General features: G+C 36.7%; 4 protein-coding genes and 1 pseudogene across 4 annotated transcripts; 1 reads left to right on the forward strand and 4 right to left on the reverse strand.

Annotated features, from left to right (window-relative positions):
- Positions 1-863: 863 nt before the first annotated feature.
- Positions 864-4613, reverse strand: LOC134543060 (kunitz-type serine protease inhibitor 2-like). Its single transcript, XM_063387783.1, has 2 exons — positions 4391-4613; positions 864-2725 (listed from the first exon to the last, which is right to left on the reverse strand). Exons 1-2 carry the CDS (start codon positions 4470-4472, stop codon positions 2547-2549), a joined length of 261 nt encoding a protein of 86 aa, XP_063243853.1. The 5' UTR covers positions 4473-4613; the 3' UTR covers positions 864-2546.
- Positions 4614-6613: 2000 nt separating this feature from the next.
- On the reverse strand, positions 6614-9592 carry LOC134543262 (kunitz-type serine protease inhibitor 2-like). Its single transcript, XM_063388175.1, has 2 exons — positions 9492-9592; positions 6614-7025 (listed from the first exon to the last, which is right to left on the reverse strand). The coding sequence occupies exons 1-2, from the start codon at positions 9571-9573 to the stop codon at positions 6847-6849; spliced, it is 261 nt and encodes an 86-aa protein (XP_063244245.1). The 5' UTR covers positions 9574-9592; the 3' UTR covers positions 6614-6846.
- Positions 9593-13729: 4137 nt separating this feature from the next.
- Positions 13730-14962, reverse strand: LOC134542804 (kunitz-type serine protease inhibitor textilinin-7-like). The gene is made up of 2 exons (XM_063387344.1): positions 14819-14962; positions 13730-14206 (listed from the first exon to the last, which is right to left on the reverse strand). The coding sequence occupies exons 1-2, from the start codon at positions 14898-14900 to the stop codon at positions 14028-14030; spliced, it is 261 nt and encodes an 86-aa protein (XP_063243414.1). The 5' UTR covers positions 14901-14962; the 3' UTR covers positions 13730-14027.
- Positions 14963-17016: 2054 nt separating this feature from the next.
- Positions 17017-17952, forward strand: LOC134543245 (uncharacterized; annotated as a pseudogene).
- A 1764-nt stretch (positions 17953-19716) lies between these two features.
- LOC134542803 (kunitz-like toxin PcKuz3) lies at positions 19717-21073 on the reverse strand. The gene is made up of 2 exons (XM_063387343.1): positions 20973-21073; positions 19717-20297 (listed from the first exon to the last, which is right to left on the reverse strand). The coding sequence occupies exons 1-2, from the start codon at positions 21052-21054 to the stop codon at positions 20122-20124; spliced, it is 258 nt and encodes an 85-aa protein (XP_063243413.1). The 5' UTR covers positions 21055-21073; the 3' UTR covers positions 19717-20121.
- Positions 21074-21127: the final 54 nt, after the last annotated feature.

Consider the following 21127-nt stretch of genomic DNA (forward strand, 5'->3'; position numbering starts at 1 on the left):
ATTTAACTTGCTAGGGATATAGAACCTAAAAATATCTACATTTCTGGTTATATGACGTTTGGACTTATCTCAATGCACCTTAATGCTTATGAATCTCAGAATCTGTTTACATGTAAAAGACGCGCATTTTTATTATCAATCCTTAGGGGCAGATAATATTTTGCACACTTATAACAGTTGTACGTGCCAAAGTGCCTGCCAAATTAGAAGATTCTGTCTCAGAATTGATTAAAATATTTCATCCACATAACCATGTTCATATATATATAAATGACATGGTATGTAATATATCCCTTTGTAAGGGTTTCCAATGAGCGAAATAGAGAAATTTATTTGTTGATAGATGCACTAATGTTAAAGTTAATGTTAATGTTGATGTTAAAGTCATATTAAAAAATATATATGTGCATACAATCTCGATGTTCATTACACTTGTCTATACAAATTCTTACCAAATTCAAGATGAGCTGGAAACTTGAAATTTTTTTTCAGGTTTTAGATCTGGTCCGTAACCGACGAGAATATATATATATATATATATATATATATATATATATATATATATATTTTTTTTCAATTTAGAAAAAAATGTATAATATCTGCCATGCTGGTCAATTGTTACATCGCTTGAAAAATCGTCACGGCACGACCATTGTTGTGGATTAATTACTATTGCAAAACCATTGTTTAAATTTATATTATTGCAACTTATAAACCTTTATTTATGAGTATGTAAAACAAGGGAAATTGAGATAATCTGGAAAACAATCTTTTGAAGTCGATGCAGTTAGTTCTTTCAATGTAACACGTACGAAAACACGGCTTGCACCGTCGTATTGTCTTGGTAAGATATAAAATTTAGGTTTCGTGAATGTTTGTGTATTTCCGTTTGTATACAGAACAAATTTCTAGGATACATGATAAATCATCTAATGTTTACAAGTGTTTCCATTATTTTTCACACTTAACATGCAATTTCAGTCTTTCTCCTCTGCATGCCTATCTAAATTGATGAGATCTACAGATTTTTTTCTAAATATAAAACTCCAACTAAAAGCAAGGGTGAAGTTTTATCTTGAAAATTCATTACTAGGTATATTTTTTGTAGCTAACAACTCACTATTTGAAATTTGGGAGCGGAATCCACCGGGAGATATTTGGAGGGCAAAGCCACATATGGACCAAGCTTAACTATGTCAAGATTTGACTAATTTACCAGTGTGGATTATATCGGATGGCGATACCCCATAAGAGTGAATTAAGGGAGAATTTCCTCCAAAGGTTTCATTCGGGTAGGTAAAGTCATTATGTAGTGGGACTTTGGTGCGAATCCTCTTTGAGCGAAAGCGAGTATGTTTTAAAACACACATGTAATAACGCTATGTCCATTTTGCTGAAACATATTTATTTTTCTGTTTCAGATGAATGTTGAAACATTTTCAAGATATTTTTGACTGTAAATTTCAAAATAATGTAGTGTATAAAATTAAAAATATGTGTAAATTCTGATGCACTTACATCAGTACACCCGCCTGCTTTTACGTCGCATTATTTGCAATAACGTGTGTCCCAATTATTCTCGTGTTTCCTAGTGTTAACTAGAGCCTACGTTGGATTCATAAAGTGGTAAAACTAATATGTCTGCAACCGAATTATATCCACCCCACCCCCCTCAAACAAATCCTGAATTTTATTCCCTGATTCTTAACCAATCAAGAGCGATCCCAGATTCGAATTTTGTGGAGGGTGTATGGCCGTAGGGTTATGAGTAGTATGGAGTTCATAAGTTACAGTTAAATGGGGACACCAACATTAAAAATATATTACTTTAATCGGCTATTTTAAACCATTTCTGACGTCTTAAAAAGTCATTTTCAAAACTGGTCATTGATATTGATATGGTAAAGAAAAAACATGTATTAATTAGGAATATATGCCTATGTTTTACAAGTAGCAGTTGTGGCATATAAAAGTTAAAAAAAAAAAAAAATTCTTTTAAAATTCTTTGAAAATTTTTTTTGGAAACCATTTGCCAAGAAAAAGTTTTGTAATACCACCAGGAGAATATTTCAATTGGTTCAAAACTTTGATAGTGTATTTACTGTAATTCATAGTGTGTGAATGCAATAAAATATTTTTTTGTCTAGCTGCTAAAATTACCGCATATTATATTAAAAATAATTATTACTGCTTCATACAAGCAGGAATGTTTTAAATCATTAAAACGATAATCGAATAATAAACAATCGGAATTCATTTGGATTAGTAAGCTAATTAATGTGACGGATTTGTTTCCACAAAGCAAATAAGCATTTTATCTTCCAAAACAAAAATTTGTATTCCATTTGTCTCAAAACATCAGATTCAAACTGAGACGTACATTGCGATACGTGATGTTTTTTTTTTGTAACCTCGACAATGCGCCACGATGATGCGGTGTTCGACAGTTCCGTCATTCAGCAGATGAAGCCGTTGTTGGGATGCCGGAGCGACGGTTTGTGCTCGAGCTCAGCTGCCCTCGCGAGTGGGTTCCCGTCGTGGCGGGGCTATACGCTGTTCCGGTCGCGGTCGCACTTGGACCGGCACTCGTCTTCGGTCCGGAATTTGTTGCAGTTGCCTTCGCAGCCGCCGTAGATGAACATCTCGCACCGCTGGGCACTGAAGTTGTAGTGGAAATACCGGAATAAGGCCTCACACGGCCCGTGGTCCGCCCACAGTCCGCAGCCTGCGGGCAAGGCAAGCACACCTGCAGGCGCGACACAGATAACACTCTCCTACTAGATCTGGCACTTACATAAGGTTTTTTAGTAGTCTAGAAAAATTTACGCTCAGATCTAGTACCTTCTTTTCTTTAATATAATAATATTACATTAAATCCAATATGTTTTATTATTAAGCGTAATTATTTTTAAAAACTATGGAATTAATGTGTGTGTGGTGTAATATTTAAGTTCAAGCATTGCAATGCCATAATAACTTCCTAAAATGTTAAAACCATAAAAGATTATAATTTAGTAATTTTTTTCAAATCTAGTAGTTTTTTCTGGCCTAAGTTGGTACGATATATTTGTTCCTTGTGGACACCCTGGACACACACACACACAGAGAGAGAGAGAGAGAGAGAGAGAGAAAGAGAGCGAGAGGCCGCGGTGCAGAACATCCTTACACATCCCAGAGAACCCTGTTTCGGACCCCAGTCCAACCGTGGAGTTAATAAACATTCGAACGTACATGTAACGAGTTAAAAGTTCCCGACCTTGCTTAGTCACATTTTCTACCCCAACAACAATTCTTCCTGAACTATCAGTTTCGTGTAGCCTGCATAATCGAACGTACATTTAAAAAGTTAAAAGTTCCCGAATTAGCTTAGTCACTCTTTCTACTCCGACAACTATTCTTCCTGTAACCATTGGCCATTACATGAATTTCGCACCCGCATGAAAGAGCCCAGAGTTTGTCCTGTTCATAAGGAGTGTTTCACCTGGACTAACTTATCTAGTTTTTAGCCTAGAGCTAGAAGAGACTGACGCCCATCGACGTAATGGCTGTCCAATCTCCTCCTAGCACATGATGCATGCTACCCTTCCTGCATGGCTAAAACCCTGCATGATTAGGCGTACAGCACTGAGACGGTCTTAGAGTCTTCCTTACACAGACTCCTCCCAAATACACTTAGTTTATGATAGGTTAGGGAAAAAAATAACGTTTTGTATGTGTGTAGCTGGTCGATACAGATGAGCGTGTAAAATTTCAGCTGAGTTTCCATTTCACACATGAACATCACGGAGTGGTTAGTGCAGCTACAACAAAAAAAAAAAGGTGAATTATTTTTGAAGCATATACTGTTTCCATTTCAAAATAAAACGTCCAAACGAGCCAAACGGTAGTTATTCCACTACTGTTTAGTAACGCGTGAAATTACGGAACAATGCGTGCGCGCTCGTGCCTTCGTGTGATTAACTGAAAGCCCATCACCACCACTTCAGAGAACTGTTTGGACAAGAGAACCCTTTTATTTGCAGTTAAACTATGTTCTGCTTGTGTGAGCCAAGTTGGCAGATCAACATGCACATGTGGATGGATCTCAATAGATCACGCATGACTGACTAAACCACGACGAGCAGTCATTGGTGCTGGGGAACCCGAAAATGTCTCGGGAGTCGATCACCAACATGATAGAATTAAAGGTGTTTTTTTTTTTTTTTCCTCGAGAATTTGTCATTTATTTTCCGGTCTTGAATGATTTTGAAGTGGTTCGACGATTCAGTTGCTGTTTGTTATTGATTCATACCGCATGCGGGTTTGTCTCAGTGTAGACTTCCCATAAACACAATCTTGGAGGCTCGTGCGCCGTAGAACCTCAGATCCAGCCAGCCGTATATCTACTTACACGGGTTTCCGGTGCCTTCGACCTCGTAGACCACCTTCGTGACGCAGCAGAGAAGCATCAAGCACAGCTTCGTCCCGAACATGACGACGGCTCTGCACAATCTCGGCGAGGGGCGAGATCCTCTTGGTTATTTCATGCAATGTCGTATAAAAGAAACCGATAATAATTAATGACGCTATGCGGGTGATCAATTATCACTAACTACATTATAAACTCATGTAGACGCAGGCTCGTGTATGGCAGTAAAGTATATAAATGGATTGTAACTGATACACGTATGATGTTTGCGGAAGGAAACAAAGATGATATTACTGCAAGAACAAGACACCCACACGAGTTATAATTTATAAACGACATCTTTTACTGTAATTATATTACTAATAGTTTTTAAAATCAAAACAAAGGAAATAATCTTATTTCAAAACAAATGTTTCTCTTAAGGTTTATTAAATACTAGCTTAAAATCAGCGGTTTCTCTCGCGTCATTTCAGAGTTTGGTAAATTCTTATAATTTGATGAAAACTATTTGATTAATTCCAAATAATTTTTATAATGGAATATACATAATGCATTTTTCAGGTGTATAAAAATTTATTACATTTCGACACCGTTTCAGAATGAAAATTTTTTAAAGTGGATACACAAAGGATTTTTAGTTTTTTAGTATATGTCAAACGAGGTTAACAATTATAACTTTTTGTTTAACACTCACCTTTTTAATTTTAACTATGTTTATGCGATCGCTTGAACAAACACTTTCAACTACTATGCTTCGAAAAATCAAATAATTTCGTGTTATTGCCAATTCCTCCCATTATTTAACGATATTTAATACAATCGCATATTTATTTGAACTAAAGAGATACAGATATGTATGTATTAGATTATTCTTAGTTTCTTTAGTATTACTTAAATAAAATTTCCAATAATTTCACCCCTCTCCTCTTTGCTCACGTGAATGGCAATGTAAAATTCTGAATTAAGTAAACATGGCAATATCCATTAACCGTACAAAAACTAAACTAACTACTTTTTTTATTGTAGCAAACCACTCACTATTCGAAATTTTGGAGCGAAATCCACCGGGAGATTTATGGAGGGCAAAGCCACTTATGGGCTAAGCTTTACTATAATTATCAAGATTTGACTAATTTACCAGTGTGGATTATATCGGATGGCGATATCCCATTGGAATCAATTAAGAGAGAATTTCCTCCAAAGGTTTCATTCGTGTGGGTAAAGTCATTATGTAGTGAGATTTTGGTGCGAATACTCTTTGAGCGAAAGCGAGTATATGTATTTGAACTCTATGTCCATTTTGCCGTAACATATACTTTTTTTTTCAGTTTCAAATGAATGTTGAAAAATTTTAAAGATATTTTTGACTGTAAATTTCAAAATAATTTAGTGTATAAAATTAAAAATATGTGTAAATTCTGATGCACTTACATCAGTACACCCGCCTGCTTTTACGTCGCATTATTTATAATAACGTGTGTCCTAATTATTCTCGTATTTCCTTGTGTTAACTAGAGCCTACGTTGGATTCATAAAATTGTAAAACTACTATATCTGCAATTATAATTATATCCACCCCACCCACCTCAAACCTATCCTGAATTTTATTCCCTGAGTCTTTAACCAATCAAGAGCGATCCCAGATTCAAATTTTGTGTAGTATGTATGGCCGTAGGGTTATGTGTAGTATAGAGTAGCCTACATAAGTTACAGGTAAATGGGGACACCAACATTTAAAATATATTACCATAATCGGCTATTTTAAACCATTTATGACGTATTAAAAAGTCATTATCAAAACTGGTCATTGATATTGATATAGTTAAAAAAATTGTATTTATTAAGAATATATGCCTAATGTTTTACAAGTAGCAGATAAGTGGCATATAAAAGTTAAAAAAAAAAATTCTTTTAAAATTCTCTTTTAGAAACCATTTGCCAAGAAAAAGTTTTGTAATACCACCAGGAACATATTAAAATTGGTTAAAAACTTTGATACTGTATTTCATAGAGTGTGAAAGCAATAAAATATTTTTGTCTAGCTGCTAAAATTACCGCATATTATATTAAAAAATTATTACTGATTCATTTAAGCAGGAATGTTTTAAACTATTAAAACGATAATCGAATATTTAACAATCGGAATTTATTTGGATCAGTAAGCTAATTAATGTGATGGGTTTGTTGCCACAAAGCAAATAAGCATTTTATTTCCAAAAAACGAAAATCTTTATTCAATTTCTCTCGAAACATCAGATTCAAACTGAGACGTACGATGCGATACGCGATTTTTTTTTTTTAACCTCGACAATGCGCCACGATGATGCGGCATTCGACAGTTCCGTCATTCGCAGATGAAGCCGTTGTTGGGGTGCCGATGCGCCGGTTTGTGCTCGAGCTCAGCTGCCATCGCGAGTGGGTTCCCCGTCGCGGCGGGTCTATACGCTGTTCCGGTCGCGTTCGCACTTGGACCGGCACTCGTCTTCAGTCCAGAAGTTGTTGCAGTTGCCTTCGCAGCCGCCGTAGATGAACATCTCGCACCGCTGGGCGCTGAGGTTGTAGTGGAAATTACGAATATAGGCCTCACACGGCCCGGAGTCTGCCGCCAGCTCGCAGCCTGCGGGCAAGGCAAGCACACCTGCAGGCGCGACACAGATAGCATTCTCCTACTAGATCTGGCACTTTCATAAGTTTTTTTAGTGGTTTAGTAAATTTACGCTTAGATATAGTACCTTATTTTCTCTAATATAATAATATTACAGTAACTCCAATATGTTTTATTATTAAGCGTAATTATTTTTTAAAAACTATGAATTTATGTGAGGTGTGTGGTGTGACATTTAATTTCAAGCATTGCAATGCCATTATAACTTCATAAATTGTTATAACCATAAAAGGTTATAATTTAGTATTTTTTTTTCAAATCTAGTACTTTTTCTCGCCTAAGTTGGTAAAATATATTTTTTCCTTGTGGACACCCTGGCCACAGACATACAGAGAGAGATAGATAGAGGGAGAGAGAGTGAGAAAGAGAGAGAGAAGCTAACACATCCCGGAGAACCCGGGCTTGAACCCCAGTCCAACCGTGGAGTTAGTAAACTTTCGAACGTACATGTAACGATTTAAAAAGTTCCCTAACTTGCTTAGTCCCTTTTTCTACCCCGACAACTATTCTTCCTGAACTACCGATTTCCTGTAGCATTCATAATCGAACGTACGTTTAACGAGTTAAAAGTTCCCGAACTTACTTAGTCACTTTTTCTACCCCGACAACTATTCTTCCTGAACTACCGATTTCCTGTAGCATTCATAATCGAACGTACATTTAACGAGTTAAAAGTTCCCGACCATGCTTAGTCACTCTTTCTACCCCGACAACTATTCTTCCTGTAACCATCGGTTTCCTGTATCCTTCATAATCGAACGTACATTTAACGAGTTAAAAGTCCCGAACTTGCTTAGGCACTTTTTCTACCCCGACAACTATTCTTCCTGTAACCATCGGTGTACTGTAGACTTCATAATCGAACGTACATTTAAGGAGTTAAAAGTTCCCGAACATTACTTAGTCACTCTTTCTACCCCGACAACCATTCTTTCTGTAACCATCGGTTACCTGTAGCCTTCATAATACATGAATTTCGCACCCGCATGAAAGAGTCCAGGGTTTGTCCGGCCCATAAGGAGTGTTTTACCTGGACTAACTTATCTAGTTTTTACCCTAGAGTTATAAGATACTGACACCCATCGACGTATTGGCTGTCCAATCTTCTCCTAGCACATGAAGCATGTTAGCCTTCCTGCATGGCTAAAACCTTGCATGATTAGGCGTACAGGCGTGAGACGCATCTAGAATCTTCCTTACCTAGACTCATCCCAAATACACTTAATTTATGATAGGTTAGGAAAAAAAACAACGTTTTCTATGTGTGTATCTAGTCGATACAGATGAGCGTGTAAAAATTCAGCTGAGTTTCAATCTCGCACATGAACGTCACGGAGTGGTTAGTGCAGCTTCAACAAAAAAAAATAGTTAATTATGTTTTATGCATATACGGTTTACATTTCAAAATAAAACGTCCAAACGAGACGAACGGTAGTTATTCCACTGCTGTTTAGTAACGCGTGAAATTACGGAACAATGCGTGCGCGCTCGTGCCTTCGTGTGATTAACTGAACGCCTGTCGCTACCACTGCAGAGAACTGTTCGGACAAGAGAACATTTTGTATTTGCAGTTTAACTATGTTCTGCTTGTGTAAGCCAAGTTGGCACATCAACATGCACATGTGGATGGATCTCAATTGATCACGCATGACTGACTAAACCACGACGAGCAGTCATTGGTGGGGGACCCGAAAATGTCTCTGGAGTCAATTACCAACATGGTAGAATTAAAGGTGTGTTTTTTGACGTGACAACGTCTAATAAATCGATGAACGCCGATTGCACGCACGAAAAAGGTTCACTCATTGTCCCGTTACGCTCATTGTACGCTTCTGCCGCATCTATCTCTCGTCCACTCGATTGGAACACCATCGATTTGACTTTTTCGAGGCACATTAAACTTGAAACACTCCCATTCGTTTCCTACTTTTCCTTTCATCGTCCTTTCCTTAACAGAATAACACATATTGGAAGAAGTTAAATAGCAAACATGTATAAAAGTTATAGTTAAAATAATCTCTTCGGTAAAGTCATAAACATATTTGAATTAATGAGTGCAAATAAAAGTAAATTTATCAATTAAATTGTAGATTTCATTTCACTCCTTCTTTGTATCCATACAAAATAGTGATGATTCAATAAAAATATTCAATTTTATTCATAAAAGTATGCAATCATTTCATCAATGTTTTGTTATGACGTTGTCACGTTAAACTATCTTCCGTAAACCGACTTTACAGACAACCAAATTTTTTATTTCCTCGAGAATTTGTCATTTATTTTCCGGTCTCGAACGGTTTTATAGTGGTTGGATTTTGTTATTGATTCCTACTGCACGCGGGCGTGTCTAACTGAAGACAATCTTGGAGGCTCGTGTGCCGTAGAACCCCGCCTCCAGCCAGTCGTAGATCTACTTACACGAGTCTCCGGTGCCTTCGACCTCGTAGACCGCCATCGTGACGCAGCAGAGAAGCATCAAGCACAACTTCGTTCCGAACATGACGACGGCTCTGCACAACTTCGGTGATGAGAGTTATCTTGTAGGTATTTTATATGGTAAATGGTTAAATGAAACCGACTATAATTAACGAGGCCATTCAGTTGATAAATCTTCATTACCTTCGCTATTCATTTGTGTAAGTGCATGCCTGTGGATTGTAATTAAAAAAATGGTTTACAACTGATAACTATATGACAATCGATAATCTGAGCACATTTTATCAGAGGTAACAAAGCTGATATTGAGGCAGGAATAAGACACAACTCCTGTTTTAACGAGATTTTTTTTGTGTGTCACTTTACTAATAGCTGTTGAAACAGAAAGAGTAGAATATTTATGTATTTCGAATAAAATGTACCTGATTGCCACGTATTTAAACTTTAAGTAGCCTTAAAGTAACTTTAGTCTCCAAATAAACAGTTTAATACTTAAAAAAACGGCCAATCATGTCCACCATTGCATTGTTGAAGAAGAATCTTTCCGGAAACACCATTATTGTTTGGAATAATTTACATGGAAACATGATAAATTTACATTGTTTATATTTTTAATCCTTAAACATGGGGATAAAAACAGAAGGAAATAGAGATAAGCTGGAACATCACCTTTTGGAGTGGTTGCAGTCCTTTCTTTAAAAGCCCATTGAGGCCGAACAGTAACACGCAAGATAATACAGATTGCACCATCCAATAGGTTTTGGTAAGATTGATTTCGGTTTGATGACATAATATTCTCCATAGGTAATGCTTTAATTAGAGTGAATTTCTAAAAATTTTCAAGCATGTTTCGATTATTTTACACGTTTTACCTACAGATGTAATCTTAAAACACCGCAGATCTATCAAAATTAATGGGATATACAAATTTATTTTTGTATTTAAACAACCAAACGTGGGAGGTTTAGGGCGAAGTATTTACGAGGAAATGTTTCACTAAGTTTATTTAAGGGACGAAGCCCTCTCAAGATGAAAGTTTGTGAGCAAATATTTCCGAGGGTTTTGGGTATCGCAAAGCCGCGAACGGACTAAGACTTAACTATATCAGGTTTGAGGACAAATTTTAGGTGAGAATTTACCAACGAGAGTGATATCGTATGGCGTAAACCCTAATGTGTGGATAAAAAGTGAAGTCTCTCTAATGGTATCATTCTTGGAGATTTAGTCTCTATGTAGAGAGGTTTTTGGGACGAATTAAATGAGCATATATGTATATATTCTCGTAATAGACAATATAACCAATCTGCTTTGAAAATTTTTTTCTATTACATAACCTATGTTATGAACCATACTGTGCGCAAGGTATGTTCAAAACGTCACAGCATCCTTCAAGCTGAACCAGCCAAGGATGATTTAAAAAAAATTGTAAAAAAAACAGGGTTTCTTAAGAAAGCAGGAGGTGTAGGGGTAATTACGGCGCACCATCTAAAGAATAACCCAAGATCTATGCAAGACTAATATTTATTCACATTAGCAACAACCTCTAACATAAAAAATATATAAACCGATGTCTCAAGCGTAACAAAGAATTAAAGGTTAATACATTAAGTTGTATTCTTAGTAGTCCATCATGATTAAATGATCAAAGAAAGTTATCCTAGCATAAAGACACACATACGATGCGCAAGACATACGTGTATACAACTAGGTATACTTTAAACAAAACATCTAGATCATGGCGCAAAAATTACCATCAGGTGGTGACGCAATCGGTAAACGAGATTAGAAACCAATATCTGTAAACCAGCCTACTTTAACCAGGTATTTATAATGTTTCCCAGTGACCTGCAGTCAGACCAGATATTTAAATCAAAATCACAACACACTAAATATTGACGGCGCGCGAGCCATATGGTCATGGGCGAAGAGAGAACAACAGATAATAAACGAGAACTTAGAACGTGGCCAACGAAAGGGAAAATTGACAAACACAACTTTAGGTTAACAAGCCACTACACACCAACACACACATTGTTAAAGTTCCATGTTACTCACGCCCATGACCACGGCTTCGACGTCACCAAGTGCACAAGTGCACACACCAAACGTCAAGGCAGACTGCAGGTAGCGACACCGCTAATAGCGGGTTTATATACTAGTTAACTAGGGGCGGAGTAAGCACCTTGGGGAGAGGGGAAGGAAGGGGGGAAGTAGCCCGAACCGTCCAGACTGAACTGGCTTGACCGAGCACACTCCAGCGGAGGGGAGGCAAGGAGGGGCAAGGGAGGTGAGAAGGAAGCAACCACAGACACAGAGAGCGCAGTCACGTAGCAGCCGGAGGACAGTGAGTCGTGAGTAGACACGTAGCAGCCGGCGGACAGGTGAGACATGCGTAAGCACGGCTCAGTTATCAAATTATGATAATTTTGGTAATTGCTTATTACAGAATAGTTTGTTTTAACTAATGAAAAATAATTTAAATTTCTGACGCGAGTACGTAAGTACTTGCCAATTATTTTATTATTTTTTAAATTTTTTTTATAACTCGTTTGAAATGTGTATAGACATTTTTCTCGTAATGTATTGCCTGGTGATATCTACGGCCTGCATTGGGTTCATACAGTTTTTTTTTTTGGCATGTGCAGGAGACAGCTTAGTTCGAAGCTGGTAAAACTATTTTATCTGCCACCGATTTATATCTCCACTCCCTGTTTTAATTATCTCAATCGTAACCACCATGGTACCTGAGGGGGGAGGGGGGAGGCAACTTTGAATTATGGGGAGTGCGTATAACGGAGGGTTTTGTGTGGCCTGGAGTATGTCCTAGTTGAATGGGGTATCTGAAATTTAAAAAAAAAAACACTAATAATATATCTGCAACCGAATTATATCCCCCCCCCCCTCAAACTCATCCTGAATTTTATTCCCTGAGTCTTAACCAATCAAGAGCGATCCCAGATTTGAATATTGAGGAGGATGTATGGCCGTAGGGTTATGTGTAGTATTGAGTACATAAGTTAAAGTTAAATTGGCACACCTACATTGAAAATATATTACCATAATCGGCTAATTTAAACCATTTCTGACGTCTTACAAAGTCATTATCTAAACTGATCATTGATCATTATATGGTAAAAAAAATGTATTAATTAGGAATATATGCCTGATGTTTAACATGTAGCATATAATAAGCATATAAAAGAAAAAAAATAATTTTAATATTCTATATAATATATAATATTATATATAATATATAGTAGTAGCTCAATAATCTGTTCTTCTAATCCCTATATAACATCTTAAATGGTCATTATCAAATCAAGCTTTTATTAAATTTACACACAGTAAAGTATCATTAAAATGTAAATAATACATTTCACATCAAACAATTAGAACTACCATTGATATTCAGGCAAAGAATAAAGATTTTTTTTAAATTTCATCCCTATTTTTTTCAGGATTATTTGTTGGGGTTTGTGGGGGTGGAGGGGGGGGGGTGTTTTTGTTGCTTTGTGTGAGTACCCACTTATCAATTATGTCAATAAGTAAATATCTTACTGGCTGCCATTTTATTTGTATTTCACTATTTTAAAGGTTATTATTTTTATTCATTATATATTAATTTACGTTTAAATTATAATTTTTTTTAATATCAAATGCTGATTGAGATACTGGCCACAGTATTGTTTGCTGTAATATTTACTTTAGTGGTACTTTACATTATTTTGAGGAAGGTGTATGGCCTTAGGGTTATGTGTAGTATAGAGTACATAAGTTACAGTTAAATGGGGACACCAACATTTAAAATATATTACCATAATCGGCTATTTTAAACCATTTCTGACGTCTTGAAAAGTCATTATCAAAACTGATCATTGATCACGACATAGTTAAAAAAAAAATGTATTAATTAGGAATATATGCTCGATGTTTTACAAGTAGCAGATAAGTAGCATATAAAAGTAAAAAACAAAATTTATTCTTTTAAATTTCTCTTTTGGAAACCAGTTGCCAAAGAAAAAGTTTTGTAATACCACCAGGAACTTATTTAAATTGGTTTAAAACTTTGCTAGTGTATTTACTGTAATTCATAGAGAGTGTGAATGCAATAAAATATATTTTTTTTTGTCTAGCTGCTAAAATTACCGCATATTATATTAAAAAATAATTACTGCTTCAGACGAGCAGGAAAGTTTTAAATCATGAAAACGATAATCGAATACTTAACAATCGGGATTTATTAGGATTATTAAGCTAATTAATGTGATGGATTTGTTGCCACAAAGCAAATAAGCATTTTATTTCCAAAAAACCAAATTTTTTATTCCACTTGTCTCGAAACATCAGATTCAAACTGAGACGTACAATGCGATACGAGATTTTTTTTTTTTTTAACCTCGACAATGCGCCACGATGATGCGGTATTCGACAGTTCCCGTCATTTAGCATACGAAGCCGTTGGTTGGGATGCCGGAGCGACGGGTTGTGCTCAAAAGCTGAGCTGCTCTCGTGGCGGGGCTATATGCTGTTCCAGTCGCGGTCGCAGTTCGACCGGCACTCGTACGCGGTCTGGAAGTTGTTGCAGTTGCCGCCGCAGCCGCCGTAGTCGAAGATCTCGCACCGCTGCGCGCGGAAGTCGTAGTGGTATCTCCCGACGAAGCTGAGACATGGGCCGGGGTCCGCCGCCAGCTCGCAGCCTGCGGGCAAGACAGGCACACCTGCAGGCGCTACACAGAAACACAGGGTGTCTGTCCACAGCTAGTGCTTTCCTACTAGATCTGCCACTTTCACAAGTTTTTTGACGTGACAACGTCTAATAAATCGATGAACGCCGGCTGCACGCACGAAAAAGTATCCCGTTACGCACATTGTTCCGTTACGAGCTGTCCCGTTACGCTCATTGTTCCGTTACGCTGAGTCCCGTTACGCTCATTGTTCCGTTATTTAGTGGTATAGTATATTTACGCTCAGATCTAGTACTTTTTTCTTTTTCTTTTCTTTAATATAATAATATTACAGTAACTCCAATATGGTTTATTATTAAGCGTACCGTGATTATTTTTAAAAAACTATGGAATTTATGTGTGGTGTGTGGTGTGATATTTAAGTTCAAGCATTGCCATAATAATTTCCTAAATTGTTAAAACCATAAAAAGTTATAATTTAGTACTTCTTTTTTCAAATCTAGTAATTTTTTTCTCGCCTAAGTTGTTACGAAATATATTTTTCCTTGTGGACACCCTGGAAGACAATCTTGGAGGCTCGTGCGCCGTAGAACCTCGCCTCCAGCCAGTCGTAGATCTACTTACACGAGTCTCCGGTGCCTTCGACCTCGTAGACCGCCATCGCTACGCAGCAGAGAAGCATCAAGCACAACTTCGTTCCGAACATGACGACGGCTCTGAACAGCCCCGGTGATGAGAGTTATATACGGTAATGGTTAAATGAAACAGACTACATTTAACGAGGCCATTCAGGTGATAAATCTTCATTACCTTCGCTATTCATTTGTGTAAGTGCATGCCTGTGGATTGTAATTAAAAAAATGGGTTACAACTGATAACTATATGACAATCGATAATCTGAGCACATTTTATCAGCGGTAACAAATATGATATTGTGGCAGGAATAAGACACAACTCATGTTTTAACGAGATTTTTTTTGCATATCACTTTACTAATAGCTGTTGAAACAGAAAGAGAAGAATATTTATGTATTTCGAATAAAATGTATCTGATTTTCATGTATTTAAACTTAAAAGTGGCTTTAAAGTAACTTTAGTCTCCAAATAAAAAGTTTAATACAAAAAAAAAACTGCCAAGCCTGTCCATCATTGCATTGTTGTAGAAGAATCTTCACGGAAACGCCATCGTTGTTTGGAATAATTTACATGGAAACATGATAAATTTACATTGTTTATATTTTTAATCCTTAAACATGAGGATTAAAACAAAAGGAAAACGAGATAAGCTGGAACAGCACCTTTTGGAGTGGTTGCAGTCCTTTCTTTAAAAGCCCATTGAGACCTAACAGTAACACGCAAGATAATACAGATTGCGCCATCGAATATGTTTTGGTAAGATTGATTTCGGTTTGATGACATAATATTCTCCATAGGTAATGCTTTAATTAGAGCGAATTCCTAAAAATTTCCAAGCATGTTTCGATTATTTTCCACGTTTTACCTACAGTTGCAATCTTAAAACACCGCAGATCTATCAAAATTGATGATATATACAAATTTATTTTTGTATTTAAACAACCAAACTTGGGAGGTTTAGGGCGGAGTATTTACGAGAAAATTTTTCACTAATTTTATTTAAGGGACGAAGCCCTCACATGATGGAAGTTTGAGAGAAAATATTTCCGAGGGCTTTTGGAGTCGCAAAGCCGTGAACGGGCTAAGGCTTAACTATATCAGGTCTGAGGACGTATTTTAGGTGAGAATTTACCAACGAAGGTGATACCGGAGGGCGTAAACCCTAATGAGTGGGTAAAAAGCTAAGTCATTCTAATGGTATCATTCTTGGAGGTTTAGTCTCTATGTAGAGATAGTTTTGGGACGGATCAAATGAGCATATATGTATATATTCTCGTAATATAAAATAATTTGAAATATTTTTTCTATTACAAATTCTATGTTATCAAATTATGATACTTATTTAACTGCTTATTACAAAATAGTTTATTTTAACCAATCAAAAATAAGTTAAACTTCTGACGCGAGTACCTACGTAAGTACTTGCCAATTTTGTTTTGTTTTGTTTTTTACATCGCGTTGTTCGAAATGTGTATAGAAATTTGTTTCGTAATGCATTGCCTGGTAATATCTAACACCTTCATTGGGTTCATACAATTTTTTTTTTTGCATGTACAGGAGACAGCTGGATTCGAAGATGGTAAAACTAATTTATCTGCCACCGAGTTATATCTCCACTCCCTGTTTTAATTATCTCATCGTAACCGCCAGTTAACCCGAGGGGAGGAGGGGGAGGCAACTTCGAATTATGGGGAGGGCGTATAACGGAGGGTTGTGGGTGGCCTGGAGTATATCTTAGTTGAATGGGGCATCTGAAATTAAAAATAAACTAATGTAGTAGCTCAATAATCTGTTGTTCTAATCTCTTTCTAACATCTTAAATGGGCACTATCAAATCAAATTTTATTAAATTTACTAACAGTAAATGATCATTAAAATGTAAATAATATATTTCACATCAAACAAATATAACTACCATTGATATTAAGGCAAGAAATGCATTTTTTTTAAATTTCATCCCTGATTTTTTTTCCAGGAGGATTTGTTGGTGTTTGCGGGGGGGGGGGGGGTTGTTGTTTCATCGACATTTACATAGGACCATCATTGTGACAAGCATACTGTGTGTTACTCGACAGTCCAAAAACGTCTTTGCAATTGGCGACAATATTAAAATCAGTGATTCACCATTTCACGTGACACATGTAACAACGGTTTGGGAAGATTTGTGATAAGGTTAAGGGGGAGGTATGAACTGTAGTTTTCTGAAGCGCGCGATAGAGAGCGCTATATCCGCGACGTCGAGAAACAAAAAACAAGCAAGGAGAGCAAGAATCAAAAGACAATCAAGGAGAGCAAGAAACAAAAATACAAGCAAGGAGACCAAGAAACAAAAGACAAGCATAGAGCGCAAGAAACAAAAGAAGAGCATAGAGCGCAAGAAACAAAAACAAGCAAGGAGAGCAAAGAAACAATATAAAAGTGAGGAGTGCAAGAAACAAAAGACAAGCAAGGAGAGCAAGGAAACAATAGACAAGCAAGGAGAGCAAGAAACAAAATACAAGCATAGAGCGCAAGAAACAAAAGAAGAGCATAGAGCGCAAGAAACAAAAACAAGCAAGGAGAGCAAAGAAACAAAATAAAAGTGAGGAGTGCATGAAACAAAAGACAAGCAAGGAGATCAACAAAACAAAATACAAGCAAGGAGAGCAAGAAATAAAAGACAAGCATAGAGCGCAAGAAACAAAAGAAGAGCATAGAGCGCAAGAAACAAAAACAAGCAAGGAGAGCAAAGAAACAAAATAAAAGTGAGGAGTGCAAGAAACAAAAGACAAGCAAGGAGATCAAGAAACAAAAGACAAGCATAGAGCGCAAGAAACATAAGAAGAGCATAGATCGCAAGAAACAAAAATAAGCAAGGAGAGCAAAGAAACAAAATAAAAGTGAGGAGTGCAAGAAACAAAAGACAAGCAAGGAGAGCAAGGAAACAATAGACAAGCAAGGAGAGAAAGAAACAAAAGACAAGCAAGGAGAGCAAGAATCAAAAGACAATCAAGGAGAGCAAGAAACAAAAATACAAGCAAGGAGACCAAGAAACAAAAGACAAGCATAGAGCGCAAGAAACAAAAGAAGAGCATAGAGCGCAAGAAACAAAAACAAGCAAGGAGAGCAAAGAAACAAAATAAAAGTGAGGAGTGCAAGAAACAAAAGACAAGCAAGGAGAGCAAGGAAACAATAGACAAGCAAGGAGAGCAAGAAACAAAAGACAAGCAAGGAGAGCAAGAAACAAAAATACAAGCAAGGAGACCAAGAAACAAAAGACAAGCAAGGAGAGCAAGAAAACAAAAGACAAGCAAGGAGAGCAAGAAACAAAAGACAAGCAAAGAGAGCAAGAAACAAAAGACAAGCATAGAGCGCAAGAAACAAAAGAAGAGCAAGGAGAGCAAGAAACAAAAATACAAGCAAGGAGACCAAGAAACAAAAGACAAGAAAGGAGAGCAAGAAAACAAAAGACAAGCAAGGAGAGCAAGAAACAAAAGACAAGCAAGGAGAGCAAGAAACAAAATACAAGCAAGGAGAGCAAGAAACAAAAGACAAGTAAGGAGAGCAAGAAACAAAAGACAAGCAAGGAGAGCAAGAAAACAAAAGACAAGCAAGGAGAGCAAGAAACAAAAGACAAGCAAGGAGAGCAAGAAACAAAAGACAAGCAAGGAGTGTTCGTCATGATTTGGTCTTGGAGCAAGTTCCTATTTAAAGATGTTTGCATGCGAAAGAAAGATTTTTATCATGTTTATAATGATAGTTATTATTTGGTAGGCGCACAAGCAAGTTAGAAAACTGTCTGTACTTCTTATGTAGTATAAACGTGGTTATCGTTGTTTAGTTGAGAACTGTGGAATGTATTGAGAACTTAAGATTTTTCGCAAAAAAAGCTTGATTAGGGTCACTTGTCAATTATGTCATCAAATAAAATTCTTACTGGCTTCCATTATATTTGTTTTCCCCTATTTCAAAGATTATTATTTTTATTCATTATATATTAAATTACGTTTAAATTATTATTATTTTGAGTATCAGATGCTGATTGAGAAACTGGCCACAGTACTGTTTGCTGTAATATTTACTTTAGTGGTACTTGTCATTATTGGTGGTTCACGTAAATTGGTGAGCAATACATCTATGTTTAACATTGATTTCTAATATTTTATACCAATTCCATCCTGTGTAAAATTTATTTTTAGCTCTGGTTTTGATTGTTTGAATTTCCGCCGTGTTAACCGGTTAGAGTATTATAAAATATTAATTTAGTGTATTTCTAAAAATTCATGTTTGTGTGGAAATCCAACCATAGAAGCGACGATGTTTTTCACTTCTCTGATAAATTGTGTACCGGCAGGTATGTAACAAACCTAGGGTGGTTTTGATTTTATTGAAAACGAGCGAAAAATATTACACTTTCCAGTTAACACCTTTGCCTATCTACTGCAAGAAAGAAGACCACTTTTTCATTTTCTTCAGTAGAATTTTTTTTTCATACTAAGTTTGTTCAAGTTTACAAAAAAATTCTAAATGTTGGTTATCTTTCTCAAATACCGCTGCAGTGAGAAGTTCCTGCTTGGTTCCCACAATCTGAATGATTCACGAGTTTCCACTTACCCGACATGATAGATTATGTTTTTTAATTTATTGTCGATTCCAGATTGTAATAAAAAAAATATTTTCAGAATGAGATCACAGAATATATTTTATGTGTGTTGCTCAGTTTTTAAAACCCAAATAAAAAGAAATTTAGAATGACTATAATGCAGCCCGAATACTTTTTTAATAACGAATATCTGCCGAACGTTTTTACAAGTAGCAGATAAGTAAAATATGTAAGCCAACCAAATTTGCTACAAAGCAAAGAAACTCAATGCTCTCAAGAAGGGACATCTGTAAAAAAAACATAAAAGGATACATTTTTATATTTTGAATCATTTATTTCAAATTACATAATAATACACACTCCAAATGTTTATTTTCACTCTCAAATGCCAGTCAGCAAGTGTACCAACTTACCCAATGATGAAGCGAGTGGTGTGTAGTTGCGAAGTTCGTTAATACAAAGTAAATTAATCAGTTAAATCTCATGTACATACCAAAAATATATTTTAATGTATTTATCCGGATATATTAGATACTTGGTGCATTAAAACTGAGACTTACAGTACGATACGGTGTTATATAACCTCAACAACGTGCATTTGCCACGACGCTGGTTAGACAGTTCCATTATTGGCCAATTAAGCTGTTAGAATTTTGGAGCCACGATTGTTGTTTGACTCGCAGCTTTCGCCGAGTGTTAGTGTCGTGGTTCAGTTGTTCTGATCGCCCTCGCACTCGTCCTGGCACTCGAACATGAAATTGAAGTTGTTGCAGTTGCTTTGGCAGCCGCCGAACAGGAACTTCTGGCAGCTTCTCGTGTCGGTGTTGAAGAAGTACCTCGTTTTATAATTATTGCAGTTTCCAGGTTCCACCGGCAGTTTGCAACCTGCAAGCATTACGGATACATGGCTGCAGAGACAGACACGCTGGCCTTTCACTCTGCAGGAGCCGGGTTCGAACCCCCCAGCTGAAACATGAACAAGTACACGAATACATAAAACGTACACGCATAGTCGAAGGTGTGTTTTCGTCAGCTAGGCGGGGTGGTAAGTGCGACACCCGCTGGTGTTTGTAGTTCGTTCTCGCCTCTAAGCTCATTCGAAGCACTCAGTTTTCTAGTCGAACACAGAGCAAAAATATAAAACTAAAGCGAAGACCATAACAATACATGGCGAGGAATTTAAGATAATAGTGTGATGCAAGTCCCATGGTACACTTAATAATATTTTTTTTAAAAATTAATATTAAAAATCAAAATTAGATTAAATATGTAAACTTTCAATTAGATCAAACGAAAAATAATCTATGATGTTCTGCAGTATTAAAATCACATGTTATAGGTAGTTATCTGTCCCAATTTTATTGATGGAGAAATTTTTAAGCCATTTTCCGTCAAATACTACCCCTGCAACTCTATTGTCAAATACAGTAAGTGACAAATATTTGAGAGTGTGACGGAGCCTTAAGCAGCTGAGTGCCAATTGAAGTCGTCCCAAGTCCACAATCCCGTAGGCACGTGTGCTTTAGAACCTCGCATCCAGCCAGCCATAGATCTACTTACATGGGTTTATATAGCCGTAGACCTCGTAGACCACCATCGCTACGCAGTAGAGAAGCATCAAGCACAGCTTAGACCCGAACATGACGACGGCTCTGCACAATCTCGGTGAGAGGCGAAATCCGGTTGGTTATTTTATACAGTGTTGTCTAAAATAC

This window comes from Bacillus rossius (genome assembly GCF_032445375.1).
Source record: "Bacillus rossius redtenbacheri isolate Brsri chromosome 9 unlocalized genomic scaffold, Brsri_v3 Brsri_v3_scf9_2, whole genome shotgun sequence".
NCBI classification, from domain to species: domain Eukaryota; kingdom Metazoa; phylum Arthropoda; class Insecta; order Phasmatodea; family Bacillidae; genus Bacillus; species Bacillus rossius.